General features: G+C 39.9%; 1 protein-coding gene across 1 annotated transcript in view; it reads right to left on the reverse strand.

Annotated features, from left to right (window-relative positions):
• LOC146613406 (laminin subunit alpha-3-like) overlaps window positions 1-24395 on the reverse strand; it is a 60499-nt gene that overhangs the window by 4949 nt on the left and 31155 nt on the right. Inside the window, exons 22-69 of the mRNA XM_085378182.1 lie at window positions 23862-24000; window positions 23566-23708; window positions 23329-23432; window positions 23082-23238; window positions 22634-22797; window positions 22366-22474; window positions 22179-22276; window positions 21493-21691; window positions 21205-21331; window positions 20802-20950; window positions 20250-20365; window positions 19797-20008; window positions 19467-19671; window positions 17178-17322; window positions 16953-17093; window positions 16326-16487; window positions 14788-14889; window positions 14612-14695; window positions 14287-14517; window positions 10356-10469; window positions 9557-9675; window positions 9383-9463; window positions 9167-9267; window positions 9011-9064; window positions 8761-8912; window positions 8283-8393; window positions 8088-8190; window positions 7718-7879; window positions 7408-7604; window positions 7023-7139; window positions 6622-6776; window positions 6325-6466; window positions 6101-6200; window positions 5905-6021; window positions 5633-5803; window positions 5353-5504; window positions 5033-5224; window positions 4805-4953; window positions 4507-4672; window positions 4284-4411; window positions 3863-4007; window positions 3658-3753; window positions 3353-3510; window positions 3140-3257; window positions 2910-3050; window positions 2660-2790; window positions 2317-2451; window positions 2058-2178 (exon numbers count right to left, since the gene is read on the reverse strand). Of these exons, the coding sequence (XP_085234308.1) occupies window positions 2058-2178; window positions 2317-2451; window positions 2660-2790; window positions 2910-3050; window positions 3140-3257; window positions 3353-3510; window positions 3658-3753; window positions 3863-4007; window positions 4284-4411; window positions 4507-4672; window positions 4805-4953; window positions 5033-5224; window positions 5353-5504; window positions 5633-5803; window positions 5905-6021; window positions 6101-6200; window positions 6325-6466; window positions 6622-6776; window positions 7023-7139; window positions 7408-7604; window positions 7718-7879; window positions 8088-8190; window positions 8283-8393; window positions 8761-8912; window positions 9011-9064; window positions 9167-9267; window positions 9383-9463; window positions 9557-9675; window positions 10356-10469; window positions 14287-14517; window positions 14612-14695; window positions 14788-14889; window positions 16326-16487; window positions 16953-17093; window positions 17178-17322; window positions 19467-19671; window positions 19797-20008; window positions 20250-20365; window positions 20802-20950; window positions 21205-21331; window positions 21493-21691; window positions 22179-22276; window positions 22366-22474; window positions 22634-22797; window positions 23082-23238; window positions 23329-23432; window positions 23566-23708; window positions 23862-24000 (6615 nt within the window). The remainder of the gene's footprint in view (window positions 1-2057; window positions 2179-2316; window positions 2452-2659; window positions 2791-2909; window positions 3051-3139; window positions 3258-3352; window positions 3511-3657; window positions 3754-3862; window positions 4008-4283; window positions 4412-4506; window positions 4673-4804; window positions 4954-5032; window positions 5225-5352; window positions 5505-5632; window positions 5804-5904; window positions 6022-6100; window positions 6201-6324; window positions 6467-6621; window positions 6777-7022; window positions 7140-7407; window positions 7605-7717; window positions 7880-8087; window positions 8191-8282; window positions 8394-8760; window positions 8913-9010; window positions 9065-9166; window positions 9268-9382; window positions 9464-9556; window positions 9676-10355; window positions 10470-14286; window positions 14518-14611; window positions 14696-14787; window positions 14890-16325; window positions 16488-16952; window positions 17094-17177; window positions 17323-19466; window positions 19672-19796; window positions 20009-20249; window positions 20366-20801; window positions 20951-21204; window positions 21332-21492; window positions 21692-22178; window positions 22277-22365; window positions 22475-22633; window positions 22798-23081; window positions 23239-23328; window positions 23433-23565; window positions 23709-23861; window positions 24001-24395) is intronic.

Consider the following 24395-nt stretch of genomic DNA (forward strand, 5'->3'; position numbering starts at 1 on the left):
CATCTTCAGAAAGTGAAAAAAAAGTCCTCCCCCACCCACAGGTGTGAAATTTAGTGAATGAAGATGACCATTACTTTATTAATTGATTTCCTGATTTTCTTTAATTACAGCCAATTATTGATCAATAAAATGCCAGAAAATATTCAAAAATCTCCAAGATTACACGTGTGTCCTTCTAAAACGTTTAATCTGCCAACATTATCTGCTTTTAATCACAGATTAAAAATGGTTTGGTCAAGAATCTTTTATCCATTATTCCTTATACATGTTTGGCTTCTGTTGTGATGCAGAACGTAAACTCAACACATTGAGAAACAGTTCAGAAAACTCGATTCATACATGTAGCTGTTAATGCCAGACGGTGGGTCATAACTGTAAGCACAGCAGCGAGTATGGTGGATATATTTGGAGTTTTAATAACCACATTCTCTTGGGAGTAGCATAACTCCCACCATCTTTCTGTTTACACACACGTGTGTGATTTGTGCTTATTAAACTTTCAGCATCAGCGTAAAAAAGAAAAAAAGTAGGAGCTTGCCAGTGTTTTGAGTGATTTCAGTCTGGCATATAGTCAAGAAAACAACACTGTTGTGGCTGAGGAGGTTGTGATATGATAAAAATGTAAAAATGGATGAGGGCCAGCTTACATATTGAAAACAGTAGGATAATTATTGAATATGAAAACCGAGTGGACCATGACCTTTTTTCAGAACACAGCATCTTCACCATTTAGACCTTTTAATATTTCTCTCTCTTTTTTTTAGCTTATTTTAAATGAAGTGTAGGGTGTAGTGTCAATTGATTATTATCCTGAATTTAAACCCATTCAGCAGATGAGAATTCATTATTCAATAAAATAATTGTGGGTTGAAGGTTTTCAGAAAATGACTAAAGGCTAATTTTTATAGTGAGGGTGAGCATACGAGGGCAGCTGTGATCACAAGAAGTAGTGTGAGTTTCGTGATTTTGAAGAAAGATTTGAATGTTAATGGTACCTAACGAGTGAGCTCTACATATGGCGTGGCGAGGCACTCTCATCTAAACCCAGGATATGCTTCTGTACTCATTTAGTTTATACAGTGTACATCGACACACAAAATGTTACAGGGCTAAGGTGGTCCACATCAGCCAGGGTTCATGTTTGGTGTGTGTTTTAAACAGCATTTGAAATATATCATTTGGCCTTGTGTCAAATACCATAAATAAATACGTAAACTTTAACAGCTAAACAGGAGAATTTGCAAGAAAATGCTGATGAATCCCTGTTGTTTTTATTGGATATTATCAGTGTTAAAGGTGAAAGCAGCTGCTAAAGCATTATGAGCAGCACTTCATCATATAAGCGAGGGTGCAATATTCATCATTTTCAATAACGAGTCATAACTGTGCATCAGTGAGTTAGTGGGAACATGCTTGTGAATGATTATTAGAGTGTTACATGGAAGAAAGAGAAGAGACATGAAACAATTTCAAGGTTGTTATTAACAGATTTGTAGATACTTAAATTAAATAGAGTAGCAACTTTGAAATACAATACATTTTGTAATTATTATGGTTACTTGAAACATTCATGCCATTCATTTCATGCAAGTTTTTTTTTTTTATTGAAGTACACTGGAGATGAACGGGCTGGTGCATAAGCTACATAACACTGTGGTTTGCAAAGGCAGTTTTTCAATCAGTATTAGATTCTTGACAGCATCAGCAGGTCTTAGGACTCCTTCTTCTTTATCTCTGGAAATGAGGCAGCAAAATATAACGTGAACATTGTCAACAAGGTGAAGACAATTAAAGCAATTTTCAAAAGAATATTAAACTTGGTGTAACTTACATCCAAGGAGAGAAATCAAGCTTCACATGTTAATAAAGTCACATTTTTGCTATCACATTATATGGCTTTGTTATATGGATTTAAAAACATGTTGATCTGGTTTGTAAAAAGGGAAATCATTTCATCCAAATCTATGGATTTTCCACTTGTGCACTTAGTGCCGTTAACACACCAAACTTATTCAAATGAATTCGAGTGTGTGTGGACATGTAAAACAATCTCTCACCTTCTTAGAGTTACGGTCCAGCATCAGTTGAACGGGAGACAAGGGAGAACACACATCCACGAAAACCTTTCCGTCAGGCTTGAATCTGCTGAGGTCCTCAGCCTTGTACAGACTGGCTGGCCTGAAATCACAGGGAATCACCGTGAATTATAAAATAAAAGAAACCCCATTTAAGAAAATGAATATATATGACATGGCACATAACCACAGTTTGACTCCATAAATGTTTAAAGTATTTCAAACTTGTGGGGAATTTTACCGTCTTGTGTAGAGGTTGGAAATGCAGCCTTTGAAATTCTTATTTCCCAGGACGAGAGAGCCACTTGTGTCAGGTATGAAGTGGTCCCTGCTCTCCTCCTGCCCTTTATCCTCATCATCAATAACCATCCGGATCCTGGAAAAAGGTTTTGTACATGTATGCTTTAGAAGCATTTATTAAGAATATTTTTTCAAACTACATTTATGTGTCTGGTGTTCGCCAACAAGGTATAAGCAGCTGTGCCCACAGTGTCCTTATCGATTTCCAAAAACGGCACTCACTATAAAAGTATAACTAGTTGTATTAATTGATCATGAATGAAAAATCATTGCTTCCTCCATACCCTCCGCTTCTTTTCGTCACAGTCACGTAATGCCAACGCCCGTCATTGTACTGTTTGGTAGATTTCCACATCTTGTTGTTGAAATAGACAATCACGTAGCCGTTTTCCATTTTAATGTCAATCCCATTAGCCTGAAAAAATAGACAAGGAAACCATTTCTGTATATGATCTAATTCTACCTGTTGTGAAAAAAATCTGGTCTTTAATGTCACAGTTGCAAGAGATGTCAAAAATAAGTTGGAAGCCTGACCTCCTGTTTGTCTCGCAAAATAAGACCCTCATTCTCTGTGCTCTTAAATCCAAGGGAAATGGTCACGTCGTTATCCAGAGTAAAGCCTTCAAGGTTACCTGAGAGAGTGCTTCCTAAAGTGAACTCTGCTTTACGTACACTCTGTAAGTACAAAACACAGAACATGTCAATTTACACAGAACACGCTGTGATTTGTGCAGATATATAAATGCCAGTAACTGTCTTCATACCAGCGATTCCACAGGACAGCCTTTAATGATGCCCACTTTTTCATCAAGGGGCTTAAAGCCTTTATTCAGCTTCAGATTCTTCAAGCATCCTCTAAATGGCTGTATGGTGATGTTATGCCTTTATGGGAAACCAAAAAAAGTTATTCTCAATAAAGTGGGAAAACGTGACAGAACACAACACAAACTAAATGGAGGAATCATGCGTACACATACCGTTCCCTCAAGTGTTGAGGTGCACCACCAATATAGACATCTTTAATGTTTTGTGTGTCGAAATCAGCTTGGGCTTTAGCAGCTTCATTACCTCCCACACGCACCATGAACTGTTTCTTTGTTATCACATAGACTTGTATATCAACCCAGTCTTCTGTCTGATAAAGGGGAATAGAAGCAAAATTCAGTCAGACGACCAGTGCTTTGAATTGTAATAGACAAGTAATAGTAATTATCCTTAAGAACGTGAATGACTGCAAAACGTGAATGACTGCAAAAAAAAAAGATTAAAAAAAGCATCTTACCAGGAAAACCTTCTGCTTATTAGAAGCTGGTGTCTCAAAGAAAGAACTATGTATAAAAACGACTGCCTCCTCCATGGTGACATAGAAGTACTGGTCCTGTGAAACAAAGAAGGTAATCAAGTTCTTGCAAAGAGTACATAGAATTTTATTTGCAGTGTATCAAGATGTGTGTCCATTTTTAAAGTTTCACTTGAACAGAATTTACCTCACTTCCTATATATAAGAGTAGGCCATTTTGTGAGCGCGTATTAACGGACATAGTGATGCTAAAGGTGGTCGCTGTATTATCCACCAGCACTCGGCCAAATCCGGTGCCTTCGTAGTAGTCTGAATCAAGAGGTTTAACATACCTGTAATGGAAAATCAGTGAGACAGTTATTACTTATTGCTAAACTTAATGCCATTTACATTGATTAAGAGTAATAGCATATAGTAACACATGCAGCACTGTGCAAAAGTCTTGAGCCACCCGTGATTTCTTTATATTTTGCCATAAAGAACCAAGACGAAAGATATTAAACACTTGATTAAACTGCAAGTTAAATGGCAGTTTCACAAAATGAAATGCTGTGAAAGAGACACTGTAGTGTTTAGCTGCACACAATACTAATCATCATATGACGTACCTCTTGCATGGAGACCCCTCATTAATATTGTCTTTTCTTTTGAAATTATAGAGACTGACAGCTCTGTCATTAAGAGAGAAAAATTCAATGCAGCCTTTGTAATTGGGGTATCTGAAGGAAGCTGGAGGCTGATGAGGAGCAAAACAGGAAAAGGTATTAGTAAAATCCATGCTGCTGCAAAACCGATACATAGTAGTATGTTTTATATATCTGTGCTCCTTACAGTGAAGTTGGCTGGGTAGCCTCCAACATAGAAAACAATGTCATCGGGACTGAGATCCAGGAGATCCTTGGATTCTTGTCCTTGAGTGTCGTCCTTAATTGGAGGTGGGGATTCTTTGTTTGAGGTTATAGCTTTGGTAAGGATCATTTCTGCATCCCGGTAAATTCTAAATCATAAAAGGGAAAACAAATAATTATTTTAATCACATCTACCATATTGGCATCGTTAATACATTTTTTATTTATGTTGCCATTTAAAATGCTGACACAGCATTTATAGAGGGAAGTTTTCAATTTACCTGCGCAGGTCCACCCTATCAAATGTTGCAGGCTCAAGTCCAGACCTAGTGATGGCTCCCGTTTTTATCTCGTACGTATCTCCATTGAGGTTGTACACACCATACAAGTCATTGTTCCTCAAAAACATACCTATGTAGTTCTTTGTGGACTGAAAGACACAGGTTGTAAAATCAGAATAAAAAAACATCACAGCTTTGAAATGTTCATCTGCAGTTGGGAATACTTACATCTCTGTTGCCAAGGTATAACACAAACATGTTATCTTCTGTGGCCTGCCTGCGTCTGCGTATCCCATCTCCCCGCCCTGAAGGTCTCTGTAGCATCAGAGATATGGTTGTGTAGGCTTTCAGATCATCCAGATTCTTTGGTGGATGAAGCTCCACATGACCATTACCTTGGAAGTTTATAGGGACTGTAACCTGTACAAAACACAAGGGAAAAAAAGGAAAAATGAAGCCCTGCTAGTAAAGATATTATACAGGGAACAGGTATATTTCACTTTTGCTAGGGAGGAAAACCCATAGCTGTATTTACAGAACAACCTTACCTTGTTAGCTGCGTCCCTGGCTTGTTCAATTAGATCTTTGAGCATTTTGATGTTTTCAGATATGTTGCTAATGGGTGAAACCTGTGAGGTCAGGTTCTCTACTGTTGAGATCTTATTGGTCAGAGATGGGATGGTGTTTAGCAAATTATTCACTGGAAAAACAAGAAAGGTGAGAGAAAAAAAAAGTAAACATTTTCTAAAAGTGCATTAAAAACTGGAGAAAAAAGGAAATGCAAAAGTATTGCTGACTGGGTCTAAAAGCAAATTTTCCAAATCTCACCTGTCTGGTTGACATCGTCCAATATACCGTTTAGGTTAGAGCTCCCGGGAGACACATTGATCTTATTAAGTTCGTTTCTCATTTTGTTGAGTTTGTCCATTGTGTCACTGGCTGTTTGATTGGCTGAAGCAGCCTTCTGCTTGGCCTCATTTATCTTAGCTGCAATGTCATCTGGTGGGGAAAAATCAAAAGCAAAAAATAGTTAAGTATCTTACATCTACCAGAAACACTTTAATGTGATTAAAATCACCACATGATTTGCATTACTCTACCTCTCGTGATGTCTTTTAACTGTCCCTGTGCATCAAGAAGGTCTTTCTCAAGAGCTTTCTTCTTCTTCTTGGCATCATTAATGCGCTTATTCAGGTCAGTGATGTTGTCAGCAGTGTCTGTTTGTAGAAACCGAGAATTAGCATCTGCGCTTTTGGGTTATTGTAAATATGATAACTTAAGAAGATGACTGAATACCATTAAGGTCTTTCTCTGCTTGCTCTGCCTCAGTCAGTAGTTCTTTACTCTGACTCTTCAGCTCTTTTGCCTTTTCTGTGAGCTTCTGGTTTGTTACATTCTAAATCAAGAAGAAAAAAACATGTTTTTAAACAACTCTGTATTCATTTGAAAATCCTTTCTAATACTGAATTTACTTCATGTCAAAAAGCATGCCTGTATATTTACTTAAATGTTTGACTTACATTTAAGGTGCTCTCTGCAGCAACTTTGGCTTCCTTAGCAGCTACCTCGGCTGCATTTATGGCATCTGTGATATTCTTGTAGGCCTCAATAGCATCTTTCGCGTTGCGCACCTCAGTTCGTCCGCTTGCATTCTTCACGGCACTATTATACAAGATGTCATGGAAAGAAAACAACCCAGACACAGAGAGAATTATTTAATTAAACTTTTAAAAAACAAACAAACCAGGAAATCTTATATATCACACACAGCTGACTCCATGTCAATAAACCACTCATTAAAAATTTGGTTTACGTACTCCTCAATATCCTTTGCAATCTTTTCTAGGTTTTTAGCATGGTCTTCGGCAGCCTCCACGATGTCCTTCTTGGCCGCAGCCTTAGAAATTTCATTTACTTTCTTGGTCAAATCCGTCTTGGCGCCATCCAGCTGTGCTGCCAGCTGCTCATACTCCTACAGAGGAAAAGGGGCAGGTGAACGGGTGCAGGTAAAGTCACAATCCCACAAAACAACACTGACCTCACCCGCAAGCACAACAAGCAAAAACAGTGTTCAAGAGCTGAATGAAAGGTATGCTACATAGTTGAAATGTTTTGGTTCATATTATAAATCAGCTAAATAAAAGCCGTGAGAGTGCATAAATCTCAGTGGATGGAATATTTGAGGTAAAAAAAAAAAAAAAAGCTTTGCCAAATGTACCGTTTTATCGTCTAAGAGCATTTTCACCAAATCTTCTGTTTTCTGTAGCTGATTCTTGGCCAAGGTCATCTGGTCCTCGACTATCTTCCGCTCATTTTTTAAGTCTTCGGTGCGTTTCTGTGGGTAACAAAGGAATCACTTCAATTAGAGAGACTAGCTCTGCTGCAATAAAACATACTACAAGAGTAACACATGAGGCATTTTTACTGTGTTGATAATATCTTATATTTACAATGCGAGTCAAAGTATTACACAAGATATATTTAACTACTAAAACAAAACAAAAAAACAGCTTGGGTCTTTCACGCAAAGTTACAAACTATTAATTAACATGCATGTGTGGTCGTTAGCTAATTAGCTTCTTAGCACCTCTTTCATTCATTACCTGCAGATCTCCTAGTGTCTTAGCATTAAGGCCATTCTGGGCATTGGCATTTTTCACTAAGTCCGCTGCATCTTTCAAGGCCTTGTCCAGCTCTTTCAGCTTGGCTTCGTAACCCTCCAGAAGACCTCGAATCTGATCCGCTGCAGCCTCATTTTCATCACACTGCTTACTTACATTATTTTTGATGTAGTCCAGCACTGAAGTATAAAGAATAAATAATGGGAATGTTATTTGACGTTAATGTTTAACCGTTTCAGTATTCAGAATACACGTGTTATAATCAGGTGCTTCTGGGATTTTACTGTCATACATTTCTTGGCTTCATCGCTTTCTTTCTTTGCAGCGGTCATCTCAGGAGTGAAATTCTTGTCTTCCATCTCTTTCACCATTGTCTTAGCTTTTTCATAAAGCTGAAAGTTTTCAGCAGGCACATCACCCCTCTTATCCTCATTCTCAAGTTCTTTCAGGAGATCTTCAAGCAAACATAACCACACACATATGCAGTTAATATTAAAGGACTGACAGTAGCATTAAATCAGAAAATCATAGAAACTAGTGAACCAATTATAAACGGAACAAAGGACAGAGTAGGGGGACAAAAAAAAGTTTAAAACACAACAGGACAGCGACAAGAAAAGGGACAGAGTTTAGCTTCGAAACGAATGTAATGCTCCTGTTACCTTTTATTTTCTGCTCGATCTTTGATTTCAAATCCTCGGCTCTCTTGTGGGTTTTGTCAGCATCTCCGACTGCATTGTCAGCCTCAGAAGCCCTCTGGTCAGCCTTAATACATAACACAATCCCACACATTCACACACAATTCCTGACATATCAGCACATGAAAGAATATTAACAACGTATTAGGCATCCTATACCTTGTCTTTGAGGGAACGAATGTCGTCTTCAAGAGTGTCCATGTCATTTTCCAGCTGCTCAACTTTGAGTTTTTCTGTATTGACGTCAGAGCGGAATTTGCTAACAAGAACCTGCAAAAGTTACAGTAGCAAAATGTGATTTCAGTGGCGTCAAGTCAGATACTGAAACATGAGGCAGATGAGATTTGTTTTAAGACTTGTTCACTTGTGCCTGTGTATATGTGAAACAAAGGGAGCAGACAAATGTACCACAGAAATTATAAGTGGAAGAAAAATGACAAAAACACCCGTCAATGGTCTTTAACTGTGGAACAAAACATACTTTCACTGGTTATCATTATCATCTTGGAACATATTCCCATTGTGTACCATATTGTTTGTGTTTGTGTGTATGTATAGTGTGCAAAGGACAAATTCCAAACAATCCAATGGCTCTCTCAGAGTTATATGCGGGGGCTACAGTACACTAATGTGTTACCTTGGTGTCTGCCATAGCCTTCTCCAGCTTTTTCAGCCTGTCCTGAGAGGAGGCGCTGGCAGTGGCATTGCCCAGCTCAGCCTTGATCTTTACCAGGTCATTATCTAGCTCCTCTAAGTCATGTAATAAAGTCTGGGCGCAATTATCACACTCTGAAATACAAAAGCAAATGCAATTAGCAAAGAATCAAACCAAATTTAATCAAATAGCATGCCACGCCGTACAGCCTCGAATCTTTCTTTTAATTCACCTTGGCATTGTTCATCTGTGGTTGTGTCTCCTGGCTCCAGTGCATTCTTGCAAACTGTGAAAAAATAAACCCATTAAAAACCACATATTTAAAAATTAAGCCTGACATGATTAAAATGTAGCTTTTTTTTTTTAAAATTAGGTTCCACAAACTTACCTCCAGTTCTGGGATCACAGCTGTTGCCATTGCCAGCACAGTTACAGGGGCGGCAACTTCCTCTTGGGATCAGTGGATCGCCATAGTAACCAGGAGCACACCTATGGGAAAGAGATTTCAAAAAAAGAATAAGAAGACAAATTAGAAATAATCAGCAGTGTTTTAACCTGCACACAATTATATAACAGCCTGATCATTCTATGCAGGGACACTCACCTCTCACACCTGCTACCAGCGTAGCCTGTTCTGCATATACACTCGATGTTTCCATACACCTCTCTGCAACCTACCGCAAAACTGCAGACCCACAAGGAGATTAATTTTTGTCACTAAATTATAAGTGCAATTGTAATATAGCAGTTTAGGCTTTGATTTTTTTTTTTAACTCACTTCTTTGTGCTAGTGGTGAATGGGCATGGGCACGCTCTGCACGTCCTGAGAGCTGCGTCTCCATAGTAACCTTCTTTGCAGCGCTCACATCGATCCCCAGCTGTGTTGTACCGACAGTTCTGAAAAACACATAATGTACCCATTAAAACAGGGCAGAATGAAGATCTAAAAAGATAATAGTGGATATATAATGTGTGGAAAAAAAACCTGTGTGTACACAGCAGCTAGCATTTGACAGACATGTTTATCTCCCGGAAACCAAGCCTTTTTTATTACACTGGCACAGAAGCAAACATCTGAGGGGCAAGAGGGAAAAAAAACATGCCTCTGCTAAAACTATCAGTAGTGTGTTTGATTTACTTGTTGTGTCCATTTGGCTGTGAATGTGTGCATCCACGCATGCATTGTATCCACAAGCCCAGTCTTGAGTGTGTTGTATCATAATAATACAACAAAGCTTAGTTTAGGAAGTGCATTAAGGCAAATCTATCTATGTAAAGTAAGCGAGGAAGTACAAAAAATGGGAAATCAAATAACGCATAACAAAAAATTCTTTAGATGGTGATTTTTTTTTTTAAAACAAACACAGCAACAACTGAAAGGAGGCCGGGTTGTGCAATAAATGTGTGCCAAAAGATGTGCCCTGAAGGTGAGAGGGTCTGGACTCTGACTAAACGATGCATCACAATGGAGTCAGCTGGGCTGAAGTAGTCATTCTTGGTCGTTCATGTTTGTTGCTTTCTGCGTACCAGTGGTCATGGAGTCATACCAGGAGGTAAGAGTTAAGTGTATTTCTTACCAGGCACCGCCCTGTCCTGTCTTCACACTCATCGGAGAGACCGTTGCACTCACAGGCAACACAGAGGGCCAGGAAAGGACTGCTGCCATCTTTGTAGTAACCAGGCTGACATTTCTGAAGAAGAAAAACACAAATGCGAAGACATATAAGTACATCTATATTTAAGGCGATTTTATGTTCAAGGAACTTTGGCAGTATACTTAAAGTTAATTCTCTAATATCATTAAAACACAACATCATCGAGTATACCTTTGATAATATACTGAGAAATATGAGGGGAGGGCAGGGAAATTTGGTAATTTTTGAAGAATTATTTTCAAAAATCTTACTCATTAATTTGCAAACTACCATTAGTTATTAACAATTTTAAAAAATCTGTTTGCCCATATTTCATATCATATTGCACACCTTTTGGACAATATGGAAAAAACCCTAAAACTCAATAAAACACCGCAAACATGTTGTCACACAGGATGAATGTAGCTCTGTTTGGTGTCAGGGAGTGTGAAAATTCAGGCAGAAATTAACTTTCAATCTTTAACTTTTAACCGTTATTCTGATATCATTTGGATTAACGGTTAACTCTTAGCACGCCCTTTGGGGTCAGAGATAACAGTCTTCCAGCGACTAGGGATCTACACTTGACACAGTGTAACCCAGAGTAAAAGTATAAATAACATATCACACCCTCTGATTTTTTACCTGAATCTGAGAACTGGCATCACTGTCATCAATAGAAGGATATTGAAGCATCTGTCCTCTGTCATTTATCGATGGATACTCAATCCTCTGAGTTCCCCGGTCGGTAAGCTTAGGGTATTGTATCCTCTGAGCCCATCTGTCATGAAGTCTGCTGTGCTGGGGTGGATCTGCTCTGTCAAAGGGCCTGTGCCCAGCGCAGCAAAGTCCAATAAAAGTCCAATATATCAGGGTCTGGAGCAGAACCCTTCTACGCCAATATCTATCCATATAGCTATCTGACATTCCCAGTGTTTAGTCCGCGTGAAATAATCTGACACCCTTTCCCTCTGCCTTTTAAATGGAAACGCTTGCACTCAACCGCACCGGTACAAAGAAGACACACCCATTTACCTGACTCAGCCTCTCAGCTCAGCATGAGTGTTTGCAGACACAAGAACACACAAGTGCAAGTGCTTACATGCAGTGTCTGCCCCATTCCTGCTCTTATACGCACACGCACACACAGAATGGTTCAAGACACATTTTGTAGACATAGAGATATTCATGAAGACTCAATGTTTTTAAGTTTTCCTTTTCGCTTGTTATTTTAGGTATATTTGGAATAAACTATTCTATTCTATTCCATTCCATTTTTTTCTATTCTGTTCTATTCGCAGTGAAAAAATGGGTGTAGGATGTGAATGCCCACAAAAGAAATCGGATGTCATCACAGAAAAAAAGAAAATCACAATATTGCTGTATTTACTTCAAAGTTAAAAGGCTGTGGTAATTGAGCCTTTTACTTGAAAAGCAAGTAAAACATTCAGCACGGTATTACCATTCAGTAATATTCTCTGTATACGTGTGTGATTTATAAGAGGGCTTTTGCAAGAATACATGACCAGGAGGCTAGTTAGACATCGATAGACCGCACCTGAATCACGCTGCACAAACACACAGCAGACACAACTAGGCGTGCCGGCTGTATTTACAGACACACGCATATTAGGTGCACTAAGGCAAAATCACTCAGGTTTACGAGTAATGCTATGTTGCTATGCAACACACCTCACACATCAAGGCGAGGCTCGTTGTCATATAGCCTCTGGGCACATGTAGTCAACTTCCTATCAACACACCCAAGATGGTGGATCAAGCACACACACACACGCACACAGAGAGGGGGGCAGTTAGTAATCTATCGCAACAGCACTTCAACAAACAAGCAACATATCTAAAGCTTTTCATTTTTTCCCCTAGTTCACATAATATGTGTTCTCCTTTACACGTTGTTCTCCCCTTTAATAAGCTCTGTTATCATGTTTAATCCACTCCTGGGTGGAAAACTGCACACAAATCAAGTTTGGGAAGCACAAACTACATCAGCCTCTGGATCAACTCAGCCTCCTTTCCATTCAAGGAAGGATTTCCCTTCTACATTTCTCTGCGCTGTATCCACACCAGCGATTATAATTTTATAATCACAAATATTATGTCTGCATGATTGCGCGACGTATCCCAGCCCAGGGCTACATAATTTTTCTGCACAGCTCTCTGGATGTTATTTTCCATCAAATTCCACCCTTGTACATTTTTCTGAGGTAAAGGGTGCGGTTCTTGGCCCAGACATGTCAAGGCAGCCTAGAAATATGAAAGGAGGCCCAGCTCTTCAGTCAATGCACTCCTCCACACTTTCTTGCTTCTTAAACAAATGTTATTGTGAACTAAAGCCAAAATAAAAGTTAGAACTACGTGTGGAGAAACATCTTAGTTAATTGATGAGCTACTGATGTAGTTGCTCATCCCAGCTCATGAGCGATCACAAGTGTGAATCAGAATCAGAATACTTTATTGATCCCTAAAGAAATGATATAGTACAGAAGTACAGAAAGAAAGTGACACGTGTTCTTGTCATTGATTCGCTGTATTGAATTCAAATCTACTGAGAAGTTAAGGAGGCTTACAAAAAGCCAAACTAATCTCATTCACCATCAAAATAAAATATTTCAGTGCAAAGAAATTCCGGAAAAGCTGGGACACTGTTTGAAATGTAAATAAAAACAGATTTAAATGATTTGCAAACCTCATCAAGCCATAATTTAGTCAAAATAGAAGATAGAAAACTTATCAAATGTTTAAGTGAGACATTTTATTATTCGAAGAAAAAAAATGAGCTACTTTATGGCAGCAACACACCTAAAAGAAGTTGGGAAAATGAGCTGATATTTTTCGTGAAATAGTAAAATGTCTCAGATTAAACAGATTGTGTTCTATATGTTCTATTCAAATTAATAAAATACGGAATTGTCAGATTTGTAAATTATTGGGTTCTGTTTTGTATTTGCATTTTACACGGTTTCTCAGTTTTTCAGAACTGGGCTTGTATCACTAGATGATTTGTAGCAACAATGGCCGGGAAAGCATAAAAATATGTTAACTCATCAATGTGTCATTGATCATATTACTCATGTTGCCTTAATGATGATAGGAAAGTCCCAATCGTGCCTTCCTTAATATTAGATTTAACAGGATACGACCGGTATGGACTACATATACAAAAGCTATATTTCAATCACATCATTTGGTATTTCATGACGTTTTTTCTTTATCATTATGTGCATACAAATTTTATCAACACTGAGAATCTGATAAATCAACTTTAAATTTAACTGACTTGAATTGAACATTGTTCAGTACATCAGGAGTGAAGATTTATTAAGGTTAGGGAGTGAAAATGGAAAAGTGTCCATAAAACAGCAAATTTGACCTTGTTCAGTGGCTCGTTCAGTGGGTCTTTCAGGGGGTAAGGGCCCAATGTGTGTGTATGTGTGTGAAAATTCAATTAAAGAGGTGATCATCTCTTTTATATGTTCAAGTGCATAGTGTGGAGGATGTCATAAGGCCTTGAGGCAATCACATGTAAAACACAATATTTATGAGTGTTTTAAGTTGTAAATCAGTCAGATTTGACCCGAACGTGACAGGAAGCCAAGGAGAATGCAAGACTACCAAATACACTATGTGGATAAAAGTACAGGGCCACCTACACAATACACCTAGAGTAGCTGCCATGGAAATCCATGCCATGAAGCTCCCAGCACATAGTTTTTGTGCTGATGTTAATGCGAGAGGAGGTCTGGAACTCTGTAGTTACTGTGTCAGCAGAGCACTGGCAACTTTTAAGCAAAGATTAAGGGAGGTGGCCCAATACTTCTGTCCATACAACATATTTGATGGCCTTCAAACTCACCTCACAGGAGTCACCAGTATACTGAGAGGGGCAGGAACATTTCTCCACTAAGTTACTAGGACCTCCAGTCCCTGAGGTTGTGGCCCCTTCTAGGCCCACCTCACCCAAGCTGAGTCTCTGGCTCTGGGTGAAGTACAAGGCTCGGATTCTAAGGCCCACCAGACCAGCCAAGACCATCATCAGTTCCTCTCTGGAGACAGGCCTGTTGTTGATAGCGTGTCGCCAGTTCCCCTGCAAACAACACAAAGTTTACAGATTTATCCTGAGAAATCAGTATGGAGAGAAAGAGAAAATAAAATGGTTATAAGAAAGTGTAGTCCTTTACCTCCAACATCTGTACTCTGCCTTGATAGAGCCTGTCTGGAAGTGGAGCTTGTGGAGATGTGTGGATCAGAGTCATGTTATGACCCTGAGGAAAAAATAATGACATGGATAAATACACTGCCACTGTAACCAAAAAAGAAAGAAAGAAAAGAAAAGAAAACTCCTAGCATTACGTACAGTTAGGACAACATCAGGTCTTTTCCCAATCGGATTCATCCCCTCACTGGGAATCCCGAATGATTTGGACTGGTAAGTCAGGAAACCACCGTAAGATGAAACCTAAAAAAGGATAGAGACTTCTGTTAGTTAATTTGGAGAAAAAGTTGCATATAGACGGTTAGTGTAAAGGACATTTTAATATATATTCAACATAGATCCTTTTCAGTTGGGAGGTAATGGTGTCACGGCCAGGCGGATCAGCTGCACGCTGATCAGCCCTCTCTGTTTCTCTTCCTCTTCTCTCTCGCCGGGGCGGAACTCACTGTGGGTTCATGCCCTTGGCCCACGCCCTCGGGAGATGAGACCCAGGTGTCTCATTAAGGGGAGCAGCATTTAAGCCAGGAGGTGACTGCTGTTCGTCGCTGGATCGTTGTCTACCACGCGTTAGTAAAGTCAAAGCTACAGCAAGTTTAGTGAAGAGTGTTTTCCTCTGTGCATCGTCCTTAACCCTGTCTCCCTGTCTACAGAACCTCTTGGATTTTTCCCCGTGTGTTTCCCGTGTGGCAGTGTTGGAGTGTGAACCTGTGATCGTGTGAGTGGATATTCTGAAGAACGTATGCTTTCCCTTGGACTTCCCTGGAGACCCCTTCTTCCCCCACTCAGCTGTATATAACACCCCCCTGCACATTCTTGTATATACACCTGGTGACTTGTAAATAAACTCTTCTTGTAAGCATCAGTACCGGAGTCCTGCGCTTGAGTCCTCCTTCCAACCGTAACAAATGGTTAAACTTGTGATTTTTCAGATATCATATATCGTCATATATCATCAGATAGGCCTTTTAATTCCTCCTTTTAAATTGTTTAAGATTTTTGTTTAGAGTTTTGTTGATGTATGCTGACAGCCTTTCTGCACTTCTTCCTGTCTTAGCTGACAATGATGATTGGTGGAGAAAATGTTCCTTTAGCAAAACCAGCAATACAACAGTATAGAAATACCTAAAAAGAATATAATAATACTATAATTAAAATTAAATCATGTGTGGAAATTTAAAAAAAAAAAAAACTGGAAGATGCAAAAATGTGAACACACCTGAAATATCGACAATGATCCTTTACTCCAAAACTGTATATATGCACAACAATTATCAGTGAATTGTCATATTCAGTCATGTTAAAGAAGTTTAAAACATGAACGCAACTGGGTTGCCGGATTCTTAGTATGGATCTTGATAATTATAGGTTTACTTTTCAATAGTCAAAGTCAAGGTCAAAGTCAAATTTATTCATATAGCATATTTAAAACAACAACCGTTCACCAAGGTGCTGTACAATAAAGATAATTAAAAGAAATAAAGACACAGGGTGACATGATAAGAGTTCAGAAAAAGAATCATAAAATTAGAAGATTTGAATAAAACAGAGTTTTATTCAAGAATAAAAAAACTAAAAAACATTTTTGTGGAAATGACCTCCAGTATCTGTTTCTCTGTTTAGACAGCAGCACATATTCCCAATAAACAGCATTCCTCGCCATGACGTCTCCACTGACTCACCCTGTTTCCCAGATAGGACAGTGGTGCCACCCAGTGTAATGTTTGAACTGCGGGAGAAAGTTCCTGGATATCTGCCACCACCGTGTTACTGGCTTTGTTCAACACAGATGTAACCTCCTCTCTGTCGGGACTCTCCAAACGCCAGCCCTGCATATCAACAAACTAATAACAGAGAAACGTAAGAAAAAAAATAACTGTGTTTTCCAGATCATTTTTGACGGTAATGTTAGTAAAATGAGTATTATCTGTATTAGTAAAATAGGAGCACACTGATGACTTCTTAAACAGAACACCAGATTAGCAAAGTCGATAACTCCATTTCCAAGACAAGCTTGCAAAAAGGACTTTGCGCAAGACACGGGTGGATGGGTCAATGAGTTCATCCAGTAACTTTAGAGCCACTAACAAGAAAAGCTCTATTATAAAGGCACCCTGTTCACAGTAAAACCTGCATCGCGTGGTGTGCATTTGATCTGCTTTACCATAGTTGTTCCTTTTGTGATCAACACCAGCTTTTATTAAAAAACCCATTGTTTGCCACATAACGTCTGTCAGCCAAAAGGCGCTGCAGGCAGAAAATTTTTAAAGGCATTCGTAGACATGCAGGAGCAAGAAAAGCCAACACACCTTCCCCCTGCGTTTGCTGGAGCTCTGACACTGGTCAGTGACTCCAAAGCAGAAGCAGCTGGTACAGCCGAGAGGGTTTGAGGGGTCAAAATAGAAGGACCTTTCCCGACAAGTATCACACCTGACCCCAGCAACATTTCTCTGCAAATGACAAAGAGAAAGTCAGACAAAGAACACTAAGAAACAGGGAGTTCTTAAATAAGACATTTCATTTATTGAACCGACCTTGCAGAGACACCTTCCTGTGTCTGGGTCACACACATTAGATGTAACTCCACCTTGATTACAGTCACAGGGCAGACAGTCAGGGAAGCGATAATAACCTGGAGCACAGCGATCACACTTCCGGCCTCCAATCCTCGGCTTACAACTGTGTAAAAATGCAGAGACATAATCACAATTAAAGATCTTCAGTGTACATTTGAAACAGAAATGGTCTCTGAACAGCTTGTATGGCAAAGAAAACTGTATGTTTACATCTTATGCATTGCTTTACACTGCTAGCTCCCCATTTCTATAAGAGTGAAAACAGTACTGTGTAATTGTAATATTCTATCAGTAAGGTCTGGATACCTTTAAAATAATCTTTGCATAGTTTTCAGTTCTCACAGCAACATCTATGGAGTTATTCAAGGTAGTTGGCAAGCAAGTTGCTTCAAACATCATTAAAAACTTACAGTTCACATTCTGATTTGATTTAGAGTTTAAGGCAAGAATGAGATGTGTTATCTGTTAGCTTGCGTGGTTGTTTTCATCGCTGTACATAGTTGTTGTTTTGCTGGCTATATGTTTGGACTAGATATGCTGTTGCACAATGAGTTTTTACGGACATGAACATGCTCTCTGATGTTATCACACTGCATAAGAATCTAAACACCTGAAATGCCTAGAGCTTTTTCATGTTACTGTTTTTGACAGAAAAGGAGATGTGTAAAACAACATGACTGGACCGTGAACTGTGAAAGTCAGGGCTGACACCAATGTTTAAAATAACAATTTAAACAGCCTATAGCTGATGCTCGTGCTGTTTTTGATCATTTTGCGTAAAGAAATTAAAAAGAAAATTAAAAAATAAATTAGGCTCTTTGTCACATACTCATGATATCAGCCCATACCAACATTCCCCTAATGTACTGCTGCATCTGTAGACGTAACATCTCATTAATCATGTTGCTGTCATGCTTCATATCTGCTGTTGGAAGCTGCAGGTCAGATTCCAGTCTTTTTTTGTCACCACTCAAGAATCAGTGCATGACAGATTGTTACTCACAAGGGACAGGCATTACAAGCACAGCTGTTTAATAGAGAAACTACACAATCACATAATTAAGAAGAAATAGTTAATTATATCTATCCACTTTTATTCCATTTATCCAATTCAGGGTTTGCGGGGAAACTGGAGGCTATCCCATCCTGGACACATCACCCAAGCACTCATTTACACCTGCAACTAATTTTGAATCAGCAATTAAACTAACTGAAACTAATGTCTCTGGACTGTGGAAGCAAAGTGGAACACCCAAAGAGCACAGCTGGCAAGTGGATTCAAACCTGTGCTGTGTAACCACAGCAGCATTGTGCTGTGCTCCTGAAATATATTGGATGGATGGATGGATGGATGGATGGATGGATGGATGGATGGATGCATGGATGGATGGATGCATGGATGGATGGATGCATGGATGGATGAACTGTCATGATCCTGGCTTTTCCAGCATTTTCAGCTATGGACTCACTTTCCTGTTTGATATTTTCCGTTCGACTTTGTTTTAGTTTTCAGTTTGGATATTACCTCTGCCTAGGTTATGTTTTCATCCTGATCTTGTTAGTTGTTAAGTTTTGAGTTTTGGAGGCACCGTCCAAAGACACAGGGGAAAATATGGCATGAAGTAACACAGTGTGTGCCTCTGTCTTAAGTGGATTAAAAAATTGCTAAAGTTGTTTCACATCGCTCAGAGGAACACATGTTTATAGATGCATCCCTACCGAACCCTAACAATGATTCTAGGACAGAACAGCAGCTAAAATAACTCAAATGTTAACCCTTTAACACATATTGTATCATATCTGATTTGAGTTTTTGAGACTTCTACATCATCAGTATGTTGGGTTTTTGGGGGGGTTTCTTCCTAAAAAAACTTCCATAAATTGCACAATACATTTTAAGCAATTTTAAAAAATGGTACATGTAGCAAATACTATGCAAATAAAAATCGTATGTGGAAATTAACATTATTTTTTAAACACATTTGGCTCAAACTCTCCATTTTGTTTTTTAATTAGAATTTTTTGGTAATTATTTCATATTTCAGGCTTTAAGGGGTCAATGATATGATATGAAGTATTTAAAGACTATCGCATGAGATCATAAGAACAAACCTCAGCTTCCATTTATCCTTAGTTAGCAACAGAGCTGGAAAAGTTGCTTTCAAATATGATTTATTTGGCCATTTACAAGGTAAATGCAAATATGGTAACCTGCACAGTTTGCTCTTCGTGTAGGTTTCAGCTCACCTGCACTGACCAGTATTGCGGTCACACTGAGCCCCTGCATTTGCAGCGATGCCGCTTGGGGAGCATTCACAATTCTCACAGCCCAGCAAAGGGTGGTAGCTGAAAGTCTGATTCTGACACACATCGCAGGCTGGTCTGACTGTCTGAGGAGGGCAGATGCAGCGTCCTGTCACTTCGTCGCATAGTCGGCGGCCACAATCACATGCTGCGCAGAGAGGACCGTAATGAGGACAAAATTAGATGCAAATTGTATTTTGAGAGTAAGTAACAAGGAGTGAATGATGACTTAAAAAGAAAAGAACTACAAATCAAAGGTAAATGTTGACTCACGTCTGCAGTAGGGAAATCCGAAGTATCCAGTGGCACACTTTGTGCACTGCCGCCCAATCACATGCGGCCTGCAGGGACACTGTCCTCCAACTGCATCACAGACGCTTCCTGTAGAGCCAGATGTGTCACAGTCGCACGGCAGAGCACCATCGTTATATGCTGCAGCAAGAGAGCGGGACGAGTCTCTGCAGAACTGGGAAGATGTTCTTGGGCTAAAGTGACACACACAAAGATTACTTTTAAATACAAATGTGGTTTTATACTCAAACATGACAGCTAGAGGGCACCATTTCCAAAAACATTGGTGTTTTGAAGGCTGTTACCTCAGCATGGGTAATGAAATATCCCATATATTAATATCAATATATTAAAACCATCAGCTACATATCATCACAAAAAAAACAAACATGTCAAATTGTTGAATGCTTATGTCATTATTTGTTGGATACCTACTCAATATAGAACCCTTCTTCTCGGCACTGCTGTATGAAATCTTCAGATTTATCCAGAGGTTTCTCTCTGAGGAGCTCTGGGGTGTAAACGCTATCAGGTACCAACATGATATAATCCTAAATAAAAGATAGAAACCATGTCAAAAACAATCTCATATACCTTACATCTTTGTTTAAGTAATACAGAGTGATAAAGGATTTAAAGTTATTTCGGCTTTTTTATTATTTGCTTCAGCTTAATGGAGAAGGAAAATTAAAGCACACTGAACAGTACACAATCATGGCCCAACCTGCCCCCTGCCTTATACAGCCTGGAAGCTTAGCCTTTATAAACCCACAAGCCACTGCCAGGTAGAATACAGCCGTTTCATTGTTGTTGTTGGGGATATGGCATAACACTGAGGAGAGAGGACCTCAGGATGCCAAGTCCTCAACCTGAACAACACTAGTGCAAAACACAGGCTTCGCATGCCTTCAGACTGTAAACAAGTATTTTTATATTTCTCGCTCATTCAGTTCCGATGGTGTTTAACACATAACACAAAACACTGACCAGAATCAGAGTCTTTCTAGGTGGCACCCTCACAGAGATGACGGGTAGCTGCCAAGGATTTCTCTCAAAGTCAAGGGCAATGCGCCCATCAGCGATGACTACCTCCCTGCATCCTGAGACTGCTGGGCAGAACGAAGCATTTATCATGCCTGCAAGAAAAGGACATTTTAAATGGGTAAAGAGAGAAGACAGGAGGGCGCCGCACAGTGACTCATCGCCCTGTTAAAGCCATGTGGTGGAGCTGATCCAAGGCCTCTGCTCATTTTCTCATGAGCATTGGAACTTTATCTGCTCTTAAATAGGAATCAACACCTCTGTGGGAATGATTTCCCAGTCACTGCCAAAGTAAAGAAAAAACATCTAAGGGGAGGCAGTAAGGACTTCATTCCTCTCTAACACTCACCCTTCCATTCACGGCCCGCGTCAACTCGCACTTCCACAGGGAAGGAGATATGTTCAGGCTGGTGATAATGCACTATTATCACATACCCGCCCGGAAGAGGCACATTGGGGGTGAAAGTAATCTCCGTCTGTGAAAAAAAAAAAAACAACATGAGAAAACCTGAATGAGTGTCTTTTGGTAAATAAATTTAAAAAAAAACAAAAAAAAACAGCAGGACAGCACAAACTGAATGTTTTGGGGGCAAAGCTGCTAAATAATTCAACCAGCTGAGGAAGGGCACAGTGATACCTGTGGGAATTTAAGTAGTATCCCATCACACTCAGGTTCACGGACAGGGATCACCCCAGACTGTCGTCTGTGCCTCCAATCCTCAATCTCTCTTTGTTGGGGAGCCACAGCTGGTGTGGACAATAGCTGGCCATCGCGGGCTGCATACAGGATCCAAGCTGAAGTGGGTTTGTCAAACTGCCTCGGGACACAGTGCCAGCTAAACACAGTAAACAAGAATTCAGCTTCAACATGTTTTCACTCTCATATTATTTGTTAAGAATATACAAAAAAATAATTTCATCGTGATACAGAGGCCAATGTTTATAAAGTATCTGAATGATTTTAGAGGCTCAGCAGTGCGGAAGACATTATTGCGTTCATTGTTTTAAATTTGTGGGCATTTTTACGCTGAAGTACAACAACTGCAACAAGTCAATTCTAAGTATTTGTTTGTTGGCTTATTTTTCCCTTCTGAGTAGATTTCCTGTTCTCTGCTCAAGGTGACGTGCACAGCAAATAACAGAGCTCGACACTGACAGCTGGAAAAGCGGTAACATCCAACCCGCTCATTACATTCAGAGACGATTTAGTATGAGAGAAGACTGAGTTAGACTGTAAGTTCAGCCTGAGGTAAGTGAGCTTGCCAACCTCAGGGAATGCATACAATCACACCTGGAAAACAGCTGTGTCCGTTCAAGACTTACGTGTCTTCGGTGAAGCGACCGTGAGTGGAGACGCACAGGACTTTAGGGTCTACATACTCAATGGAGAACTCATCTGCAGGAACCGCGTACACTTTATACTACACAGAGAAAAAGATGTCTTTAAAGCTCCATGTTGCTGCCTCGATATGAAGCTGTGACGCATCTTTTGGGCAAACTTTTCACTTACCAGAAGGAATGATGCTGTGGAGGTCTGCAAGAGGACTTCAGTCCTGTGACTTAGCTGAAACACTGCTACTTGGTTTCTGTTGTCCACCGCCACACTTCGACACAGATTGCTGCACGGGTTAGGAAACACAACAACACGTACATGAAACGTGCACATATTATTTAAGCTTCTATCTCTAGGATATTGATAAGTATTCAGTTAATAAAGACCTAAATCAAATCAATATTACTACAAGTAATGTTATCAAAGCATCAAGTGTGGGATTCACCTGAAGGCACAGCTGTAAATATTAGCCCTGCCCATAACCGGGTCAACTGATTGTCCACTGATGAGTATGTTGACATTTTGGACAGTGTCCACCTCGCTGGCATACTCCAGAATAAGCATGTATGGCCCAGAATCAGGTACAGGCAGGCTGAGCTGCAGCTGAGACTAGAGGAGACAGAACATTTATTTAAGGGAGACATTCAGGCATTTTAGGATAATAAAACTGAAAAACATAAACCGCAAGAAGAATAAATCAAACATCAATATATAAGATTGATTGATTATCATTGGGAAGTAAGATCCAGTCTATAAACTGAACTGCAGTCTCGCGGTTTTATTCCGGACTTTAGCGCAGATAAAGGGAACCTGTTTTTTTCTTTTAATAGCTTAACCGTTTTTACACCGCACACGCAATTTTTACACTAACATTCATCTTTAAAATACTGAACCTGTCTCCCATTGAGAGCAGCCATTTCAGGGTGATCAGGGGTGAGGCGCCGCACACGAGCCTGTCTCCTCTTGCGCCCACGCCGGGTTGTGAATTTTCCCTGTGAGCCCAGTGCGGAGCTGAAGCCATCCAGGGCTATGTGCTTATACAACAGACAGCTGAGACACACGCACACACGCAAAAAGAAAAACGTTAACAATCTACCAACAACAAGAAAGATGAGAAAAATAGTGGAGAATGAAATTTACTTTTCATGCTTGTTTGCGGTGGGTAAATATGTGCATGGCTGAGTGATCTTTTCCTGCAGGAGAGGCGCTTCATAGTAATCCTGGGGTAGTAACACTAAGTAGTCCTGATAAAGGCAATGACACAGAGTGACAATACATATATATATTGTTTTTTTAAACTTGTAAAACACCACATGACCAGTAATTTTCCACTTTTAAAATGACATCTATACATCAGTGATTTCTTTATAAACTTACCAGGAGAACTCCTTCTGCTCTTATGTGCATGATCCATGTCCCAGGAATCAATTCAAAGGGCTCAGCAAAGCCCTCTCCAGGCACAGTGAGGAAGGATGGGGACGGACTAACGGGAAATATTACTTCTTTACTCTGTTCTGACCCTGCAGAGCACCGAGCACAGATGGCTTTAATGTCAGACACTGGCAAACAGACATTTTCCAAATCAAATCAAGGATTTAGAATGCATGACGGGTTAGAGTTGACATTTTAATGGTGAAATATGGGAGATGCTTCCATTTCAGAGGCAGCCTTACCTGGAGTGCCTCTGCTATTGGTCGCCTTGATGCTAGCAATCACACGGGTGCTGCTGGGGTTACTGAACCGCAGAACAACACGGAACAAATGCTGCCTCCCATCTTTCGCCTCAACATGCACTGTTACTCTGACTTCAGTCTGCGGGGAGGACAACAACACACACAGCTGACTGCGAGGGTAGGGGTTTGAGTAGATGACGAAGGAACAACGTTAAAGAAAAGCAAAAGTTAAAACTGAAGTTAGGTGGATGAGAAGTCAGGCAATGAGAGAGTATTAATCAACAGGCAGCAAGCAAGGTGAAGAAAGCATAACAGGAGGAGCAAAGCAGACCCTTCACTTACAGTCACAGCAAGACTGATAGCCAGTTTCATCCACCACCAAGATCCAAGCTCGCACTTGTGCTCTCCCCTTATGTCGGGGGGTGGCGTAGTGCATTAGAATATGGAAAGGTCCAGAAAAGCCAACAGTGAGCATTAAGATCACCTCTGGCTGAAGAGAGAGAGTGTTAGTGCTAAGAGAGCTGATGTCCTCAA

The sequence above is a fragment of the Diplotaxodon limnothrissa genome, linkage group LG18 (genome assembly GCF_057381915.1).
Source record: "Diplotaxodon limnothrissa isolate DT_005_m linkage group LG18, D_limnothrissa_male_GT1.1, whole genome shotgun sequence".
In the NCBI taxonomy this organism is placed as follows: Eukaryota; Metazoa; Chordata; class Actinopteri; order Cichliformes; family Cichlidae; genus Diplotaxodon; species Diplotaxodon limnothrissa.